General features: G+C 44.6%; 1 protein-coding gene across 4 annotated transcripts in view; it reads right to left on the bottom strand.

Annotated features, from left to right (window-relative positions):
* LOC137632240 (rab-like protein 6) overlaps positions 1–21,536 on the bottom strand; it is a 174,379-nt gene extending 152,843 nt beyond the window's left edge. For all 4 annotated transcript variants that reach the window (XM_068364127.1, XM_068364126.1, XM_068364125.1 and 1 more), the window contains exons 1-2: positions 21,377–21,536; positions 20,912–21,018 (exon numbers count right to left, since the gene is read on the bottom strand). In XM_068364127.1, the coding sequence (XP_068220228.1) occupies positions 20,912–21,018; positions 21,377–21,503 (234 nt within the window). In that variant the 5' untranslated portion in view covers positions 21,504–21,536. The remainder of the gene's footprint in view (positions 1–20,911; positions 21,019–21,376) is intronic.
* Between the last annotated feature and the right edge of the window lie 340 nt (positions 21,537–21,876).

The following is a 21,876-nucleotide window of genomic DNA, read 5'->3' as shown; positions in this document are numbered from 1 at the left end:
CCAGGTTTGGCTGGGCATCCATTCAGCCTGTGTGCATTGCACTTAACCCACCCACTGTCTTCTTAACAATTCATCCTTTGAAAAGAAATACAGATAGATATTTTTGCCTCCTTGTATTCAAGCACCTTGCTGCAATACAGCTGCGAGGCATTAAAATGCATTAAATCTCAAACAATCAATACAGAATCACTTTTACAACAGGCAAAACCTATTTTGGCAAACCTAGACTGTTTACGTCAACTTCTCGCCACCAAAGTCTATCGGCCAGGTCACAGGTACATCCCACCCAAATGGTCGAAATGGAACAGCACATTTATGGCGCAAAAATAAATCGTGAAAGGCCTGGTAGTAAAGCTCTAACACAAAATAATGCGGAAGTTGATAAAAACCGGACCTAATAACTTTGTTTTTGTGGTAGCTTTTTTAATAGAAAGAAGCTGTATTCACCATGTCAGCCTACCTTTAACAAAAACCCAACTCCATAAATGACAAATTTGAAGTAATTTGTATTTTTCCTAAGTATACAAACCTGGAGCTCTTTACGTTGGAGTATTATTTCAGCGCTAGCTGAAACTAGCCGTTAAGCTTTTTGTAAGGGTGTAATTACCCTACGCTATTTAGTGGAAGTGGTAGCGGGGCTAGACCAACAACCCTCCTCACAGCAGCCCTAGTAAACAACCGTCACTTTGTAATTGTAGCACTACTTCCAGAAAGTGATGGCAGGACCCGTACGTGCAAAGAGCTCCACGTTTGTATAGTTAGAAAAAATGTTATTTTCATTAGTAAAATAAATTATTGAATATACTTACCCGATGATCATATAGCTGTCAGCTCTGCTGCCCGACAGAAAAACCTACGGGCGGAATACGCCAGCGATCGCTATACAGGTGGGGGTGTACATCAACAGCGCCATCTGTCAAGTAGGTACTCAAGTACTCGATGTCAACATAGAACCAATTTTCTCCTCTGTCCACTGGGTCTCTATTGGGGAGGATGGATGGGTCCTTTAATTTATGATCATCGGGTAAGTATATTCAAAAATTTATTTTACTAATGAAAATGTTATTTTTATTAGTAAAATAAATTTTTGAATATACTTACCCGATAATCATGTAGCTGTCAACTCCGTTGCCCGACAGAATTCTATGGAGGGATACGCCAGCTATCACAATACTAGAAGGGGGTGTATTTACCAGCGCCACCTGTGGCCAGGTACTCAAGTACTTCTTGTTGACACCTCCTCAATTATTCCTCGGTCCACTGGTTCTCTATGGGGAGGAAGGGAGGGTCGATTAAATCATGATTATCGGGTAAGTATATTCAAAAATTTATTTTACTAATAAAAATAACATTTTTCAATATTAAACTTACCCGATAATCATGTAGCTGATTCACACCCAGGGGGGTGGGTGAAAAACCAGTGTACAAGACTAAAGGATAGCTAAGTATCCCGTATTTCATATAATCAGTTATCCACAATAACAATGAAATAATAAGTACCTGGTAAGGAAGCCGACTTGAACCGTTACTCTGCTTTTAATAAGATCGTCTTCCTTACTGAGCGCAGCGTTCCTCTTGGGAGGCTGAATCAACTCAAAGGTGCTAAAGTATATAGGGCTGCAACCCATACTAAAGGACCTCATCACAACCTTTAACCTCGGCGCTTCTCAAGAAAGAATTGACCACCCGCCAAATCAACAAGGATGTGGAAGGCTTCTTAGCCGACCGTACAACCCATAAAAAGTATTCAAGAGAAAGGTTAAAAGGTTATGGGATTATGGAAATGTAGTGGCTGAGCCCTCGCCTACTACTGCATTCGTTGCTACGAATGGTCCCAGGGTGTAGCAGTACTCGTAAAGAGACTGGACATCTTTGAGATAGAATGATGCGAACACTGACTTGCTTCTCCAATAGGTTGCATCCATAACACTCTGCAGAGAATGGTTCTGTTTGAAGGCCACTGAAGTAGCCACAGCTCCCACTTCATGTGTCCTTACCTTCAGCAAAGCAAGGTCTTCTTCCTTCAGACGAGAATGTGTTTCTCTAATCAGAAGCCTGAATAGTAAGAAACTGAGTTCTTAGAACTTGGAAAAGAAGGTTTCTTGATAGCACACTATAAGGCTTCTGATTGTCCTTGTAAAGGTTAAGACCTTTTTAGATAGTACCTAAGAGCTCTAACTGGGCAAAGTACTCTTTTCAGATCATTCCCCACCAAGTTGGACAGGCTTGGGATCTCGAACGACTTAGGCCAAGGACATGAAGGAAGCTCGTTTAGCAAAAACCGAGCTGCAAGGAACATGTAGCCGTTTCAGATGTGAAAACAATGATCCTGCTGAAGGCGTGGATCTCACTTACTCTTTTAGCTGTTGTCAAGCACACGAGGAAAAGAGTTTTTAATGTGAGGTCCTAAAAAGAGGCTGATTGGAGAGGTTCAAATCTTGATGACATAAGGAACCTTAGGACCACGTCTAGATTCCAGCCTGGAGTGGACAACCGACGTTCCTTTGAGGTCTCAAAAGACCTAGGGAGGTCCTGTAGATCTTTGTTGGTGGAAAGATCCAAGCCTCTGTGGCGGAAAACCGCTGCCAACATACTTCTGTAACCCTTGATCGTAGGAGCTGAAAGGGATCTTACTTTCCTTAGATATAACAGGAAGTCAGCAATCTGGGTTACAGTGGTACTGGTTGAGGAAACTGCATTGGTCTTGTACCAGCTACGGAAGACTTCCCCTTGAGACTGATAGATTCTGAGAGTGGATGTTCTCCTTGCTTTGACAATCGCTCTGGCTGCCTCCTTCGAAAAGCCCCTAGCTCTTGAGAGTCTTTCGAAAGTCTGAAGGCAGTCAGACAAAGAGCGTGGAGGATTGGGTGTACCTTCTTTACGTGAGGTAGACTTAGAAGGTTCACTCCTAGAGGAAGAGTCCTGGGAATGTCGACCAGCCATTGCAGTACCTCTAAGAACCATTCTCTCGCGGACCAGAGCGGAGCCAACCAACGTCAGCCGTGTCCCTTAGTGAGAGGAGAACTTATGAAGTACTCTGTTGACAATCTTGAACGGCGGGAATGCATACAGGTCGAGATGGAACCAATCCAGCAGAAAAGCATCCACGTGAACTGCTGCTGGGTCTGGAATCGGAGAACAATACAACAGGAGTCTCTAGGTTATCGAGGTAGTGAACAGATCTATGGTTGGCTGACCCCACAGGGCCCAAAGTCTGTTGCAAACATTCTTGAGAAGGGTCCACTCTGTGGGGATGACCTGACCCTTCCGTCTGAGGTGATCTGCCATGACATTCATACCGCCCTGAATGAACCTCGTTACCAGTTAGCTTTCGATCTAAAGACCAGATGAGTAGGTCCCTTGCGATCTAGAACAACTTCCACGAAAGAGTCCCTCCCTGCTTGAAGATGTAAGCCAGGGCTGTGGTGTTGTCAGAGTCCACCTCCACCACTTTGTTAAGCTGGAGGGACTTGAAGTTTATCAAGGCCAGAATAACCGCCAACAACTTCTTGCAAATGATGTGAAGTGTCCTTTGCTCCTGATTCCATGTTCCCGAGCATTCTTGTCCGTCCAAAGTCGCACCCCAGCCCGTGTCTGATGCGTCCGAGAGGAGACGGCGGTCGTGTTTCTGAACAGCCAAAGGTAGCCTTCCTTGAGAAGAAAGCTGTTCTTACACCACGCGAGAGAAGACCTCCTCTCTTCGGAAACAGGAACTGAGACCGTCTCTAGCGTCATGTCCTTTATCCAGTGAGCAGCTAGATGATACTGAAGGGAGGGGAGGTGGAGTCTCCCTAACACGATGAACAGGGCCAGCGATGAAAGTGTCCCTGTTAGACTCATCCACTACCTGACTGAGCATCGGTTCCTTCTCAGCATGCTCTGGATGCATTCTAGGGCTTGGAAGATCCTTGGGGCCGACGGAAAAGTCCGAAAAGCTCGACTCTGAAGATCCATACCCAAGGAGACAATGGTCTGGGATGGAACGAGCTGAGACTCCTCAAAATTGACCAGGAGGCCCAGTTCCTTGGTCAGATCCATAGTCCATTTGAAAATCTCCAGACAGCGACGACTTGTGGGAGCTCTTAAAAGCCAGTCGTCTGACAGAGCCGGACACAAGATCATGATACTGCTGCACAGTCTGTGAACTGTCAATCATGGGCAAGCGAGGAAGTACAGTGACAACCCGAATCTGTCTAGACTGTCTGGGTCGTACAGACAACTCCTTAACGGGTTGCTGAGGTTGCCGCACTGCGTCACAACAAGTCACTTCTGTTGGTTGTTGAACGTCTTCCCCGTGACACATTGACTCCGTAAACAAAAATTCCTCTAACAAGGACTAAGCTTGGACTGCATGTCATGCAACACAGCTCAAGGTCTATGGGAGCAGGTGTGGTAACAGACGGGATTAGCGACTGAAGTGGAACCATAACCTTCCCTGGAAGCATGTTATGCTTAAATAAAAGTCCATAAGAGGTTATGCAGCTAAAGGCTCCCTCCAAATGACAGAGTCCTCAAGGGAATATCAGAAGGAGGGAGAAAAGAACTTTCTCATCTACAGGGACCTTATCCTAGAAAAGCTAAGTTCTCTGAGTGAGGGTTCACTGGTGCAAAAGCAGCAGACTAGAAGGCAACGTTATGAAACTGCTTGACAGTCTAGTGAGTTGGCAACAACCCAAGATGTGTGACTGAGAAGCATGCGGTAAGGTATGCAGAGCATGATGTATGCAGAGTATGCTGTATGCAGAGCATGCTGTATGTAGAGCATGTTGTATGCAGAGCATGCTGAATGCAGAGCATGCAACGTGAAACCGTGAACATTCTTTCTCTATCGTAACGATAGAGTGCAAGTTGAACGTTCTGAACGTCAACAACTGCAGAGACAAAACAAAACGTTAGTTCAACTTTGAAAACAGTACGAGGCTATCAAAGAAATTCTTTCAAACTCTGTGGCGGAAATAGCATAATATGTTAACAGGTAAAACCGAAATGACGGGCTCAATGTTAATTAACTTCGGTACCAAGAAAAGACCGCCTACTATTAGGAAGGTCGAATATAAACAAATATAAAAATTAATTTTAATAAGTTTATAATAAAAGGAAGTTAATCGAAGAGGCCTATAAGAGGCGGAGAGATATAAAATAAATCTATAACTTTTGTTAAGCAAAATTAAGAAAGAGAGTCTATACTCTCTTAGACACCAACACTTCCGTCTAAGGGAAGGGTCGGCCATTGAAAGGTGAACGAGAGTTCATACTCTCTTCGTCACCATAAATAATCAAATTAATTCCAAAAGCTAACTAAGCTAATATAGAAGTTTCCAGTAAAGCGACTAGCCGAAATCAAAGAGAAATACTTCACCAAAGTCGTGAAAATACTCCAAGAACATAAGCGTATCCCAGAACGTCTTGCCGGAAGCACGACAGAGGAATAATTGAGGAGGTGTCAACAAGAAGTACTTGAGTACCTGGCCACAGGTGGCGCTGGTAAATACACCCCCTTCTAGTATTGTGATAGCTGGCGTATCCCTCCATAGAATTCTGTCGGGCAACGGAGTTGACAGCTACATGATTATCGGGTAAGTTTAATATTGAAAAATAACATTTTTCAATATTAAACTTACCCGATGATCATATAGCTGATTCACACCCAGGGGGGTGGGTAGAGACCAGCATTACATGTTGACATTATTATGAGCCAAGTATTCCGTATTTCATTTTAGTAGTTATTCAAAATAACAAACATAAAATAAATAAGTACCTGGTAAGAAAGTCGACTTGAACAATTACTCTGCCTTTTTAAGTACGTCTTCCTTACTGAGCCTCGCGATCCTCATAGGATGCTGAGCGACTCCTAGGAGCTGAAGTATGAAGGGTTGCAACCCATACTAAAGGTCCTCATCAAAACCTCTAATCTAGGCGCTTCTCAAGAAATGACTTTGACCACCCGCCAAATCAAGTAGGATGCGAAAGGCTTCTTAGCCTTCCGGACAACCAAAAAACAATAAAAAACATTTCAAGAGAAAGATTAAAAAGGTTATGGAATTAGGGAATTGTAGTGGTGGAGCCCTCACCACTACTGCACTCGTTGCTACGAATGGTCCCAGAGTGTAGCAGTTCTCGTAAAGAGACTGGACATTCTTAAGATAAAAGACGCGAACACCGATTTGCTTTTCCAATAGGTTGCGTCGAATATACTTTGCAGAGATCTATTTTGTTTAAAGGCCACGGAAGTTGCGACAGCTCTAACTTCGTGTGTCCTTACCTTCAGCAAAGCTTGGTCTTCCTCATTCAGATGGGAATGAGCTTCTCGTATTAACAGTCTGATAAAATAGGATAAAGAATTCTCTGACATAGGCAAAGATAGATTCTTAACTGAACACCATAAAGCTTCAGACGGGCCTCGTAAAGGATTTTAAATAGAACTTAAGAGCTCTTACAGGACATAATACTCTTTCTAGTTCATTTCCAACCATACGATAAGTTTGGAATATCGAACGATATTGGTCAAGGCCGAGAAGGCAGCTCGTGTTTGGCTAGAAAACCAAGTTGTAGAACATGTAGCCGTTTCGGATGAGAATCCGATGTTCTTGCTGAAGGCATGAATCTCACTGACTCCTTTAGCTGTGGTTAAGCATATCAGGAAAAGTGTCTTAAAGGTGAGATCTTTCAGGGAGGCTGATTGAAGCGGTTCGAACCTGTCTGACATAAGGAATCTTAGTACCACGTCCAAATTCCAACCAGGTGTAACCAACCGACGCTCCTTCGTGGTCTCAAAAGACTTAAGGAGGTCTTGTAGATCTTTATTGTTGGAAAGATCTAAGCCTCTGTGACGGAAGACTGATTCCAACATGCTTCTGTAACCCTTGAAAGTGGGAGCTGAAAGAGATCGTTCTCTCCTCAGATATAAGAGAAAGTCAGCTATTTGAGTTACAGAGGTACTGGTCGAGGATACGGATACTGACTTGCACCAGTTTCGGAAGATTTCCCACTTCGATTGGTAGCTTCTAAGGGTGGATGTTCTCCTTGCTCTAGCAAACGCTCTGGTTGCCTCCTTCGAAAAGCCTCTACTCTCGAGAGTCTTTCGATAGTCTGAAGGCAGTCAGACGAAGAGCGTGGAGGCCTTGGTGTACCTTCTTTACGCGTGGCTGACGTAGAAGGTCCACCCTTAAGGGAAGTGTTCTGGGAACGTCTACTAGCCATCGAAGTACCTCGGTGAGTTATTCTCTCGCGGGCCAGAGGGAAGCAACTAGCGTCAACCTTGTCTCTTCGTGAGAGGAGAACTTCTGCAGTACCTTGTTGACAATCTTGAACGGAGGGAATGCATATAGATCTAGATGTGACCAATCTAGTAGAAAGGCATCTATGTGAACTACTGCTGGGTCCGGGATAGGAGAGCAAACTATTGGGAGCCTCTTGGTCATCGAGGTTGCGAAGAGATCTATGGTTGGCTGGCCCCAGGTGGCCCAAAGTCTCTTGCATACATCCTTGTGGAGGGTCCAATCTGTTGGAATTATTTGTCCCTTCCTACTGAGACAATCTGCTATGAAATTCAAGTTGCCTTGGATGAACCTCGTTACTAGTGAAAAGTCTAGACCTGTTGACCAGGTGAGGAGGTCCCTTGCGATCTCGTACCATGTCAGAGAGTAGGTCCCTCCTTGCTTGGAGATGTACGTCAAAGCCGGGTGTTGTCCGAGTTCACCTCCACCACTTTGCCTTGAAGGAGAGACCTGAAGCTTTTCCAGGTCAGACGTACTGCCAGTAGCTTCTTGCAGTTGAAATGCATTGTCCTTTGACTCGAGTTCCATAATCCCGAGCATTCCCTACCGCCTAATGTCGCACCCCAGCCTACGTCCGATGCGTTCAAGAAGAGAACGTGGTTGGGAGTCTGAACAGTCAGGGGAAGACCCTTACTAAGGTTGATAAAGTTCTTTCACCAAGTCAGACCAGACTTTATCTTTCCGGAAACCGGGATCGAGACCGCTTCTAGCGTCTTGTCCTTTTTCCAGTGAAAAGCTAGATGATACAAAAGAGGACGGAGGTGTAGTCTTCCAAGTGACACAAATTGAACCACGGATGACAGTGTCCTTACCAGACTCATCCACAGCCTGACATGGCAGCGTTCCTTCTTCAGCATCTTCTGGATGGATAGTAGGGCTGGGGGTTGATCGTCTTGTTCAGCAACGTCCTCATCAGAGGGTTCCTCATCCGAAACTGATGAGGAAACGGCAACGGAGTGGGCAACGTCTGACTCGCTGAATCCGGTCGCACTGGTGGATGCGTGACGGAGCCGGACGCAATATCATGGTACTGCTGCACAGTCTGTGAACTGTCAACCATGGGGACGCGAGGAAGTACAGCGTCAACCCGAAACTGTCTAGACTGTCTGGGTTGTGCAGTCAACACCCTACCGGGTTGCTGAGGTTGACGCACTGCGTCACAACAAGTCACCTCTGCTGGTTGTTGAACGTCTTCCTAGTGACACACTGAACGTCAACAACCACCTCCGAGCGTCGCTTAACGTCAACGTGCGACTGGCAACCCACACTGGGTCGCATCGGTGGAGGAACCACCTCAACTGGCGGACGCAAGTAGGATACCTCAGCGTCAACAGGGCGCACAACCAACCGGTAGGAAGGTTGTTGGCCAGAAGGTTCTTCTCCATAAAAAGTCCTCTATCAAGGACACAAGCTTGGACTGCATGTCTTGCAGCAAAGCCCATTAGGGTCTACGGGAGCAGGTGTGGCAACAGACGGGGTTAGCGACTGAAGCGGAACCATTTACCATCCCTGGAAGCCTTGTTATGCTTTAATTAAAGTCCATAGGAGGCTAAGCAGCTTAAGGCTCCTCTCCAAATGACAGAGTCCTCAAAGGAATATCAGTAGGAGGGAGAACAGCACTTTCTCATCTACAGGAACCTTGTCCGAGAAAAGCTAGGATATCTCAGTGAGGGTCTCACTGGTGCATAAGCAGCAGACCAGAAGGCAACGTTATGTAACTGCTTGACAGTCTGTGAACTGTCAAGAACTGAACTGTCAACCACAACAGGTGCGTGAGGACATACAGCACTGGTGCATTAGCAGCAGACCAGAAGGCAACGTTATGTAACTGCCTGACAGTCTGTGAACTGCAAAAAACTGAACTGTCCACCATAACAGGTGCGTGAGGACATACAGCACTGGTGCATTAGTAGCAGACCAGAAGGCAACGTCATGTAACTGCTTGACAGTCTTTGAGCTGGCAACAACCAAAGCTGTGTGGGGAAGCCTCAACTCCTGACTGACTAGTCTGCTGCGGGCGAGTGGCGGTAACCACAGTGGGTTGCGGAGGCTGACGCACCGTATCAAAACACGGCAGCTTGTGGTAGCTCACGCACGGCAACGGAGTGCTCCGTGCGTCTGTGGGAGTCAGCATGCGTCTGGCAGGGTCGACTGCGCATGGGTGGAGGAGCTCTCACAACAAGAGTGTGGGAGCAGGCAGCCGCAGCGTCTGCTGGGCGCACAACCGTGGCAGGTTGTAGGCAAACGGGTGCATCGTCAACCTTCTCCGCAGTCGGAGTGTGGGAGCAGGCAGCCTCAGCGTGAGCTGGGCGCACAACCGTGGCAGGTTGTAGGCTAACGGGTGCAGCGTTAACCTTCTCCGCACAAAACTCCTGCATAACCGCAGCTAACTGAGTCTGCATAGACTGCAGTAAAGACCACTTAGGGTCTACAAAAGTGGCAACAGACGGAGCTACTGTCCGTTGTGACTGAGGGTCTAAAACAGCGGGTGCGGCAACAGACGGAGTTACTGCCTGTTGCGGTACCACCTTGCCTCTCTTGGGAGGTGTGCAGTCGTCGGATGACTGCAGCGATTCCGAACTGACCCAGTGGCTACACCTGGGCCGTTGGACTTGCACTAAAAAGCTGCGAGATGTGGTCCATGGTTTCTTACGAGAAACCTCTTCCGCAGACGAGGAATAAATGGGCTCTCTCGTCTTTGTGTGGGTGGGGCGATCTTGGGTAGATACGCCCGAAACCACGGAGGGAAAACGTCTGTTCGTTGATCAAGGCCTGAGGAACCCATAAGTCGTTCGACATTACTTCTCCCCTGGGCTTGGGAGCTTGTAAGAGGTCCCGGACTAGGTGAACGACAGGCACGAACAGACGAACCCTCGGACGCAACACTGTAACACTTTGCGCATATCACTTTATCACTTTGATTTTCTGTTTTGCACTTATTTCACTGAAATCTACCTGAAACACGCAATCCTACCCTTCATTAAAAGGTAGTAATTGCGAAAACAGTCGTAATTACCTGAAACACGCAATCCTACCCTTCATTAAAAGGTAGTAATTGCGAAAACAGTCGTATAATGCAACAGAAAACATATATAAAGATAAAGAATTCAGTGGCTGGGAAAGAGACTAAACACTAGATCAAATAAACTACGTTTACAATCTCTCACCGCACATAGCCTGGGAACAAGAATAAAACCCTAGAAACGTTTTACCTTCTTCCCCTACAGCGACTAGGGAGGAGAGTAAAAACGAAAACAACGTTACCCGCTTGAACGAAACGTTTATTCTCCTCTCTCTCCCTCCGTCTCTATCTCTCTCTCTCTTTCTCTCTTGATTTCGCACCTGAGAGAAGAGCCCAATTATATATCGTTAAAACATGTTGTTTGCTAAAGGAAAAAAACTGAAAGGTTTTCCAAATAAAAAGTTCCTTTAATTTAGAATTTAAACCATTTAAGCTAAGAAAGAATGAACGAAACGCCAGAATCGGTTTACTCTTACTGCAAAGTGAAACCGTGATACTCTTTCTCTATCGTAACGATAGAGCGCATGTTGAACGTCCTGAACGTCAACAACTGCGTAGACTAAAAAACTAAACGTTAGTTCATCTTTGAAAACAGTACGAGACTATCAAAGAAATTCTTTCATAAAACATTAAAATTTAAAAAGTATTAAATTCTTTAAAGGTTAAATACGATATAACGGGCTAAATGTTAATTAACTTCGGTTCCAAGTTAGGACCGCCTACTATCAGGAAAGGTCGCATATAAAATTTTTATATGTTTATAATAAATGGAAAGTTAATCGAAGAGGCCTATAAAGGCGGAGAGATATAAAATATATAGATCTATAACGTGTTAAGCAAAATTACTAAAAACCTAAACACACTTCCGTCTAAGGGAAGGGTCGGCCATTTAAAAGTGAAAGAGAGTCCATACTCTCTTTGTCACCATAATTAAATCTATCCAACACGAGTTCAAGTTTTGAAATGAAGATAAAACCCCTGCATAGCGAAAGCTCAAAACTGGAATAGTGTACTTCACCAAATCGTTGTGAAAACAAATCCAGTTAGTAACAGCGTATTTAATAGGTCTTGCCGGTGGCACGACAGAGAGAAAATTGGTTCTATGTTGACATCGAGTACTTGAGTACCTACTTGACAGATGGCACTGTTGATGTACACCCCCACCTGTATAGCGATCGCTGGCGTATTCCGCCCGTAGGTTTTTCTGTCGGGCAGCAGAGCTGACAGCTATATGATCATCGGGTAAGTTTAATATTGAAAAATACAAATTGCTATAATCAAATTTGTCATTTGTTCCGGCACTATATACAAACATTCTGCTCTTTATGTAGGAGACTAGCCCCTTGGTGAGTATAAGTCCTAAAACTGACTGGTTAAAAAGTGTCCCTGGGTGACACACTGTACTTCATGAGCTGTTTAGAAGGCACCCTGACTCCTTGTGATCCTTATAAGATGATGGCCAGGGCAACTGGTGCTAACATAGAATTTGGATATGTGATTTGACCTGGTAAGGATCCAATCGGTGCTAAGCTCCTGATTTAACCTAGACGTTGCCTGACTCCCCCTCGCTTGGAGAACGGGGCCATAACAAATATATGCACATATATCAGGTTGCACTAAGGGCATGGTACCCACCTGCAGTTACATGTGGTCACCCTTGCAGAGTTCCTTGGATGGTGAGCCCCAAAAGATGGGAAGATGAAATAGGATGTGCTCCATCGCTCACACATCCATCCTAGACTTACTTGCGGGTAACATCTGCCCTCAACCAACTGCTACTTGTCCTACAAGGGGAGTGAGGTGTTATTAGATTATGTTTTGCGCAGCCACCACAGGGCTTAGAGTAAATGTGGCTAGGTTCCTGTGGGTCTTGCAGGTAGTGGGCAGTGAATGTAGTTTGCCGTTTTCACACACCCGCTTTTAATATCTGCTTCACAGAGAAATTCTTTTTAAACGCCAGGGATGTGACAGCACCCTGGTGTCATGGGCACGAAGATGGCAGCCGAAATGAAAGTGAGACGACTGAATGGCTCTCTCAATTACCTGGCTGATCCAGGAAGATATAGAGTTCTTTGTGATTTTCCTCTTCTTGTTCCCCATGCTTACGTAGACCCTGCTGATTTGTGAGCGGGCTCTCTCTGTTCTTTTAAAGTATTTCCTCATTTCCCTCACAGGGCAAAGTAACAGCTGATCAGAATTATCTGTTATGAACCGGAGACTCTCAATTTGGAAGGGCCCGAATCTAGGATCCGCTACCGCCGGATTTTGAGTTAGTTACAAACTCAGGGACAGACAGACCATGAAGCTCACCAACTCTCTTCACAGAGGCTAGGGCTAGAAGGAAGACCATCTTCAGGATCAAGTCTCAATCTGATGCTTGACAAAAAAGCTCGTAAGGGGTTCTCTTTTCAATTCATGTAGAATCTCGACTACGTTCTAAGGAGGTGGTCAGACTTCCGACTGAGGGCATGTGCACTCAAAATTCTGTATGAGGAGGGATAACACTGTCAAGGAGAAAATATTAACTTCATTCAGCTTGAAAATGAGGCTCAAAGTCAAGCCAAGCAATAGCCTTTAACCACCAACACTGAACAAAGTTTTTCCTCGCTGAGGTACAACAAGAATTCCGCTATTGTTGGTATTAGTGACACTGAGAAGACCAATACCCCGTCCATGACACCAACCACAAAAGACAAACCACTTTACCTGATATACTGAGGCAGTATTTTGCTATTCTCTTTGCAATTGGTCCCTAAAAGCCCTTCTTTGTGAGCAGTTGCTGGATAACCTCCAGGCGTGAAGACAAAGCGATGGGATCAATTGATGGAATCTCTTCACATGTGGTTGTCTGAGTAGATTGGGATGTGTGGGAAGTTCCCTCAGTGCCTCTGTGGCCAGAAGCAAAAGGTAGGGAAACCATACTGCATGATGCCACAACGGAATTATTAGGGTCATCGCCAGATTTTTAAATGCCCTAACTTTGTTTGAGAGCCTCATTACTAGGCAGAAGGGGGGGGGACCCAGACGTCTATCCTATCCCACAGATGTTGGAAGGTGTCTTGCCAGACTGCCTGGGGATCCTGTACAGGAGAGCAGCACACCAAAAACTTCCGGTTTAGGGCGTTGCAAACAGGGCGATTGTCGGCGAACTCTACTAAGTCAAAACTTTGTTGGCTATCTGTTATTTCAAGAACCATTCGGAGACTACTATCTGAGTCCTCCTGCTCAGATTGTCTACCAGCACCTTCTTCTTGCCCAGGATGAATCGGGCCGAAAGGGCTACCTAATTGTTTTCCATTCATCTGAGGTTTTCCAAAGCTAGCTGGCATAGGTGCTGTGAAAAGGTATCTACTTGCTTGTTTGAATGTAACACTACCGTAGATTGTCACTCATCAGCCCTCCTGAGTGTCCTGAAAGGAGCTGATGGAAGTGCTTGAGGGCAAGAAAAGCTGCCCTCATTTCCAGGAGGTTCAAGTAACACTGTTGCTCGGATTAGGACCACTGTCAAGATATCGTGAGGAGCAACAGATGAGCCCCCCACCCATCTTTTAAAGCATCTATGAAGAGCAAAAAATCCAGGGGAGGAGAAAGGTATACTCCCCTGAACAGGTTGGTGACCTACACCCACCAACTCCGTGGAGCATCCACCTCTGCCACCTGCTCTTCAGGCACCCGGCTACCGGTGGACTGTCTAAGGAATGCCTTCCCTAATAGGATCATCTTAGTCTAATCCTCCTACCTCCTCTTCTCCACTTCAAGCCCCTTGATCAAAAGGGCTGTCTGGAGGTTTGAGCCTGTGCTGCCTGCTTTGTCTGGGAGGTCCTCTTCTTCGGTTTCTGGGCATTATCCGTAGAAGATCTCTGTGGTGGATGTGCCATTGAGTGGGAGCGTGCGGTCATCACCCTCTGGAGAAGTGAGTCATGGCTCACCTTCCTCCATATCTCCACAACTTATTCGATGTCCTCCACATTGAACAGTGAAGACTAATCCAGCTGGGGCATTACGTAGCCTAATCGCTTCCCTCTTCATCAACTGCCTCTGGAATTTTTAGAGTACATCACAGCACCTCAAAACCCAATTAATCCACTGGTTGACTACACTGGCAGCTAGGAATTCAAGAGTTCTAGCCCCTGAGAGAAGGAAGGCTAACAGCTCTTCCATCCTATGAGGGATGGAGAGGTCTTCGTTTTTCATAAGGTAACCTACGGTCCCCAAACAGTAATCCAATCATCAAATAGATTCCAAAGAAAACTTTGCAACCCTTTCCAGGTTAGCGGTGCCTCCCACAGAGAATTGCACTGTCAAGGTTACCAAGGTTTCCATAAATAATACAAAACTGCATTTATTTATATTGTTATTATTATTATTACTTGCTAAGCTATGACTCATGTTGGAAAAGCAGGATGCTATAAGCCCAGAGCCCCAACAGAGAAAATAGCCCAGTGAGGAAAGGAAACAAGGAAAAATAAAATATTTTATGAACTATAACTACATAAAAACAAATATTTTCTATATAAACTATAAAAACATTAACTAACCAGAGGAAGAGAAGTTAGATAGAATAGTGTGCCCGAGTGTAGCCTCAAGCAAGAGAACTCTAGCCCAAGATAGTGGAAGACCATGGTACAGAGGCTACGGCACTACCCAAGATTAGAGAATGGTGGTTTGATTTCGGAGTGTCCTTCTCCTAGAAGAGCTGCTGACCATAGCTAAAGTTTCTTCCACCCTAACCAAAAGGAAAATGGCCACAGTGTAGTAACCCCTTGGGTGAAGAAGAATTGTTTGGTAATCTCAGTGTTGTCAGGTGTATGAGGACAGAGGAGAATCTGTAAAGAATAGGCCAGACTATTCAGTGTACTGTATGTGTAGGCAAAGGGAAAATGAACCATAATCAGAGAGAAGGATCCAATGTAGTACTGTCTGGCCAGTCAAAGGACTTCATAACTCTCTAGCAGTAGTATCTCAACAGGTGGCTGGATTATAGGGATTATCCTATCGGCGAAGCTAAAAATAGCCATATAGGGGGTATGAGGGGGAGCTGGGGTACCCGGCCACCTCTCACATACGTTTTTGTATCTTAAGCACTTTTTTATTGCAGGCAGGATTTATCGGGGGATAGGTGTTGGCGGGACAAAGGAAAAATACAAATTATTTCCAAATTTGTCATTTGTTCCTCCACTAATAAACCTTACGTTTTTTTTAGGGTTGACTCACCCTTAGGCGGGAGGAAGTCCTGACCAACTGGCTGGTCTTTGACCAGTGGTTTTCCCGTAAATGCTCTAAACTTAACAGAGAGAAACCCTGACACCTCACTAAACTAAGAGTGCAAACCATGGTTAGCAGCCTGAGTAATTCTGGTGAATGTGTGATGCTAGCAGTATGACTAGCTATGGAACATATTCTCAGAAATGTGGGAATCTAAGAGGTAACCAAAAACGTTACCCAATCTTACCTCGCCAGGGGGTATGGGGATGCGACAAGCATATTAATCTATACCAGGTTAAACAAGGGAAACGGTTATACCAGCAGACAGTGGATGTCAGCTTTGCAGAGTACCCTAGGAGCTGTTGCCCCGAAGAGGGGGAGAAGATGAAGAAAAGAAAGAGCTAGTAAATCTTTGCCAATCATCCCAGGCTTATCATAAATAATACAAAACTGCATTTATTTATATTGTTATTATTATTATTACTTGCTAAGCTATGACTCATGTTGGAAAAGCAGGATGCTATAAGCCCAGAGCCCCAACAGAGAAAATAGCCCAGTGAGGAAAGGAAACAAGGAAAAATAAAATATTTTATGAACTATAACTACATAAAAACAAATATTTTCTATATAAACTATAAAAACATTAACTAACCAGAGGAAGAGAAGTTAGATAGAATAGTGTGCCCGAGTGTAGCCTCAAGCAAGAGAACTCTAGCCCAAGATAGTGGAAGACCATGGTACAGAGGCTACGGCACTACCCAAGATTAGAGAATGGTGGTTTGATTTCGGAGTGTCCTTCTCCTAGAAGAGCTGCTGACCATAGCTAAAGTTTCTTCCACCCTTACCAAAAGGAAAATGGCCACAGTGTAGTAACCCCTTGGGTGAAGAAGAATTGTTTGGTAATCTCAGTGTTGTCAGGTGTATGAGGACAGAGGAGAATCTGTAAAGAATAGGCCAGACTATTCAGTGTACTGTATGTGTAGGCAAAGGGAAAATGAACCATAATCAGAGAGAAGGATCCAATGTAGTACTGTCTGGCCAGTCAAAGGACTTCATAACTCTCTAGCAGTAGTATCTCAACAGGTGGCTGGATTATAGGGATTATCCTATCGGCGAAGCTAAAAATAGCCATATAGGGGGTATGAGGGGGAGCTGGGGTACCCGGCCACCTCTCACATACGTTTTTGTATCTTAAGCACTTTTTTATTGCAGGCAGGATTTATCGGGGGACAGGTGTTGGCGGGACAAAGGAAAAATACAAATTATTTCCAAATTTGTCATTTGTTCCTCCACTAATAAACCTTACGTTTTTTTTAGGGTTGACTCACCCTTAGGCGGGATTAAGTCCTGACCAACTGGCTGGTCTTTGACCAGTGGTTTTCCCGTAAATGCTCTAAACTTAACAGAGAGAAACCCTGACACCTCGCTAAACTAAGAGTGCAAACCATGGTTAGCAGCCTGAGTAATTCTGGTGAATGTGTGATGCTAGCAGTATGACTAGCTATGGAACATATTCTCAGAAATGTGGGAATCTAAGAGGTAACCAAAAACGTTACCCAATCTTACCTCGCCAGGGGGTATGGGGATGCGACAAGCATATTAATCTATACCAGGTTAAACAAGGGAAACGGTTATACCAGCAGACAGTGGATGTCAGCTTTGCAGAGTACCCTAGGAGCTGTTGCCCCGAAGAGGGGGAGAAGATGAAGAAAAGAAAGAGCTAGTAAATCTTTGCCAATCATCCCAGGCTTATCATTGGTTGACTCTGCCCTTACCATCTGCTACTTGTCTATCAAGGAACTCGAGGTGTTATAAACCATTTATTGTGCTTCTACCACAGGGGTAATAGAGAACATATGTATGCACCTGTGGTTTACGTATTTTATAAGTTATCGGAGAATTCCGCCCTAAAAAGTCACCTCTATGAGGAAAAGGAGAGGGATTCAATGAGTGGCATATGACCCTGAGTGTCCCAGTTACAAACGAGATCCTTATGAACCTCCTTTGACCCTCCTAGGGTGAGCGAAGCGTGCTGAACCTTTGAAGCGACCTACTGTATTTTCCTCAAAGTATGGCCTCAATTTAATCACTAGTGTGAAAAGGAGGACTCAATGACTGGTATATGACCCTGTAGGCCCCAGTCACGAATGAGATCCTTATGAACTTCCTTTGACCTTACTATGGTTGGCGAAACGTGCTGAACCCTTGGGGCAAGCTATTGCATCTTTCTTGAGGTATGGCCTCAAGTTAATCACTGGCGTAATACCAGCCACTGATCACGATCAGAGGATTTCCTGACCTTGGGTCTGGAACCTGAGGTTCAAGCTGTCTGGAAAAAAGTTGGATGTTACTTGGTTCCTCGCACTAAGTGAGTGAGAGACATTGAAGGTGACCCATAAGGTACGCCTACTCTCTTGGTCAAGGGCAACACCAAGAAAAACCTGTCCTCGGGATCAAAAGATCAGCTTTCTAGGGTTCCTAGGTCTTTGAGGGGGGGACACCTCGGGACCGAAAGAAGCAACCCGTGTCCCGTAGAGGGGCTTCAATACTCAACTATGGGTAAGTAGGCTCAAACTCTGTGAAGAGCGATGGTTGGAAACGAGAGAGAAGGTAAATCCATCCGGTCTGGAGATGCTCAAGGAACGAGCATAGGTATTCCGTTGCCTAATTCTAAGAGCAGGATTCCTCTTGATGGCAATTACTAGAATAGCGCCCTCAAGAAGAGACAAACTTTATCCGATCCTCACCACGGAGCATCTAGTCACAAAGAAAGAAATTAATGGTTTCTCCGATGTTGTGGACGTGTCACTGGATGTGACGTGTCCATTAGGTAAGACGAATCTTGCCAACAAGGTGTCTGATGGGCTAGCCGAGTCACTTAATGAGACAAGACTGCCAACGAGACCTGCTCGGTGGCGGGGAGAAGCCATTTTTTCTCGAAGGAATTCCACGAAGGAAGGAACCCAACAGGTGATAGCAGTCTTTCTACAAGGAAGAAGATCAATGCCTGTCATTGATATCCACTCTACTTCCTGAAGGAAGGCCTTTGAACAGAGGCTGATGGAGGAAGTCTCCCACAGAAGGGGTGGATTGGATAAAATCCTAACCCGTATACAGGATACCCTAAAGGCAAGACCACGTAGGTGCAGGAAGTGTTTCTTGCGAACGGGAAAAAAGACAAATCACTGCCATTCCCGTGAGGAAATCTTCCCGAGGGAAGAAGATGCCTTATTATTATTATTATTATTATTACTATCCAAGCTACAACCCTAGTTGGAAAAGCAAGATGCTATAAGCCCAGGGGCTCCAACAGGGAAAAATAGCCCAGTGAGGAAAGGAAATAAGGAAATAAATAAATGAAGAGAACAAATTAACAATAAATCATTCTAAAATAAGAAACGTCAAAACAGACATGTCATATAATAAACTATCAACAACATAAAAAACAAATATGTCATAAATAAACTATAAAAAGACTATGTCCGCCTGGTCAACAAAAAAGCATTTGCTCCAACTTTGAACTTTTGTAGTTCTACTGATTCAACCACCCGATTAGGAAGATCATTCCACAACTTGGTCACAGCTGGAATAAAACTTCTAGAGTACTGCGTAGTATTGAGCCTCGTGATGGAGAAGGCCTGGCTATTAGAATAAACTGCCTGCCTAGTATTACGAACAGGATAGAATTGTCCAGGGAGATCTGAATGTAAAGGATGGTCAGAGTTGTGAAAAATCTTATGCAACATACATAATGAACTAATTGAACGACGGTGCCAGAGATTAATATCTAGATCAGGAATAAGAAATTTAATAGACCGTAAGTTTCTGTCCAACAAATTAAGATGAGAATCAGCAGAAGATTAAGAGATGGTATCATTTGTGCTCTGACCATAGTCCTGAGGATGTGTGGTACTGTATGTGGCCTCCCCTCCTTTTCTTTGATACTTCCACAGGAAACGTCATATCCAGGAAAACCAAGGAGATTGCCTCCCTGGAAGAGATATTTGTCTGGCAGCCACTTTACCAGGACAGTCTCTTGCTCAGATCTCAAAGAGAACAAGAGGAAAGGACGACTCCTGGTGTCGAAGGACGTGGACTCTGACTAGTCCTGAGGAGGTTGAATTTGATGGGGACTGTGCAGTCTTGAACCAGCAGAAGTTTCTGCAGCCTGATGATCAAGTCTATAGTTACCCTTATTGAAAATGACAGTAAGTCTTTCCTTAGATTACTCCAATTCTCAGATCCTGGTAAACTCAAGATATCTCAGAGGAGCTTGAGACTGTTAGGATCAGCCAGTTGTCTGAAGTCTTCCGAGAAGGGGTCGATCCTGAACAAGAAGCCATGGATTACTGTCTGATCGCAACACTTTTCCCTCACATGACAGAGATTAAAGATCACACTGGAGACTTCTGACTGCAGAAGCTCGTCGGTATCTTAATGAACCAAGTCTTCCCTGGGGACCGGATGTTTCAATCGCGAGGAAAAAGAGAGATCGTATCCCATTTCCCAAAGGAAGATGGAAGAGACAAGAAAGTATCTCTTGTAGCTTGGATGTGGACTCTCCGTCCTTAGCAAAAAACATGAGCCGAGTATTTCGAGCTCGTTAGAAGGATTTCTCCATTACTGGAAAAAAACTCACTCTAGGGTGAGAAAGGAGGGCTCAGCGGAACCCTTGTTACAAGATCCCGAAGGATCAACGCTGTCACAAGAAACCAAAGTTTTTATGTAAAAGTTGGTACGAGAGCCCAAAGGTTCAATGTAACCACCGTTGCAAGAACTCGCCTGCTCAATACAACAGGAACCCGAAGGTTCCATACCGCGAGACCCCAAAGGGTCAGCACGATTGTCACGAGACCCCTAAGGGACATCGTGACTAGAACCCGGAAGTTCAAAGAGGCGTCTCCTAACGGCACAAGGAGGAGTACGTCCCAGATCGAGAGGAATCATAAATTTCTCCACCCGACAGACTTCCGAAGGGGAATGTCCCACAGAAAAATGGCGAGGGGGTCTGCTAAGCTCTAGATCTGCCTCCCCCAAGTGGGAGGTTGATTCACCCGAAAGAGAACAACGCTTAAGGCAACGCTCAACCCCAGCCCTTGGAAGAGAAGCATAAGCGTTTCGTTTCCGCTGCTCGCTAGTGGTCTTCTCTTGGGAACGAGAGACGTGTTTCCCAGAAGGGGAACTCTGCCTTGGATTCTGTTCTTCCACCGCCCCTGGTGGGTCCCACCCACTAACTAGTGGTTGGGGTAGTTATCCCTCACTAAAATTATCATAGCTCGTCTTTCAGATTTGCTGAAAGTAATACCCATATAAATAGCGAAGGTTTTGTATTTGCCCAGGAATAAAAAAAGATAAATCAAATTTCAATCCATTCCAAACATTATAATAACAGTTGCTCTGTTGTTACCTGTATTTCTTCCGTTGGTACATATTCTTCATAAAAGGGCTGGCCTTGAAGACGCTTGAAAAGACACGTCTTGCCCACATTTCGATCTCCACGGATGACAATTTTCACTACAGGAAATAATAATTATTAAAGTAAAAGAATCATGCATTTTACAGTATTCTGAAGAACTAACACTTGAGAAGGTTTCTGATAAGTCCAAACCAGCTACTTTACATGAGACCCAAGCTTAAAGATAATGTCTCCCTATCACCCTTAAGTGTTAAAAGTACCTGTATTGAAAGATATACAATATGTAATTCAAGACTTCATGAATACCTCACTACATTAAAATAACATAAGTGAATGGTTTCTTATGACATTCATTGTAAAGAAAGATCATACCTATAAAATAAAAAATAGTTGTGATATCATTATGTGTAACTTTTCATCTAAATAAAGAGTACAGTACAGTATTAGAAAACTTACTATTATATTGAACACCACGGGCAAAGCGTCTCTGCAACGATGCAGCCATGGCCTGCATGCCAGGTGGTGATGTGGGTGTAAGGGGGCCATCAGCGCGGCCTGTCAGCTTACGCAGCGCTGAAAACATTTTGAACCCCTTACTGACCCAGCCCCACAAACTGAGGAAGGATAAAAAACATATTACAAATTTAAAGTAATATGATATTTTCAATTTGAAATAAATTTTTGAATATACTTACCCGGTGAATATATATATAGCTTATGTCTCCGACGGTCGACAGATTCCAAAAACTCGCGAGCGATCGCCATGAAGGCTGCCGGGTGTGCCCACCAGCGCCGACTATCGGCCAGATACCGCATATACTTCTCCATAAGTTCAGTTCCTCTCAGTCTGTAGGGTCTCTATCGGGGAGGAAGGGAGGGCCTTTAATTATATATATTCACCGGGTAAGTATATTCAAAAATTTATTTTAAATTGAAAATATCATTTTTAAATATTA

Source organism: Palaemon carinicauda, chromosome 41 (genome assembly GCF_036898095.1).
Source record: "Palaemon carinicauda isolate YSFRI2023 chromosome 41, ASM3689809v2, whole genome shotgun sequence".
NCBI classification, from domain to species: Eukaryota; Metazoa; Arthropoda; class Malacostraca; order Decapoda; family Palaemonidae; genus Palaemon; species Palaemon carinicauda.
The sequence above is the reverse complement of the archived record's forward strand: the minus strand, read 5'-3'. Positions and strand labels throughout refer to the sequence as shown.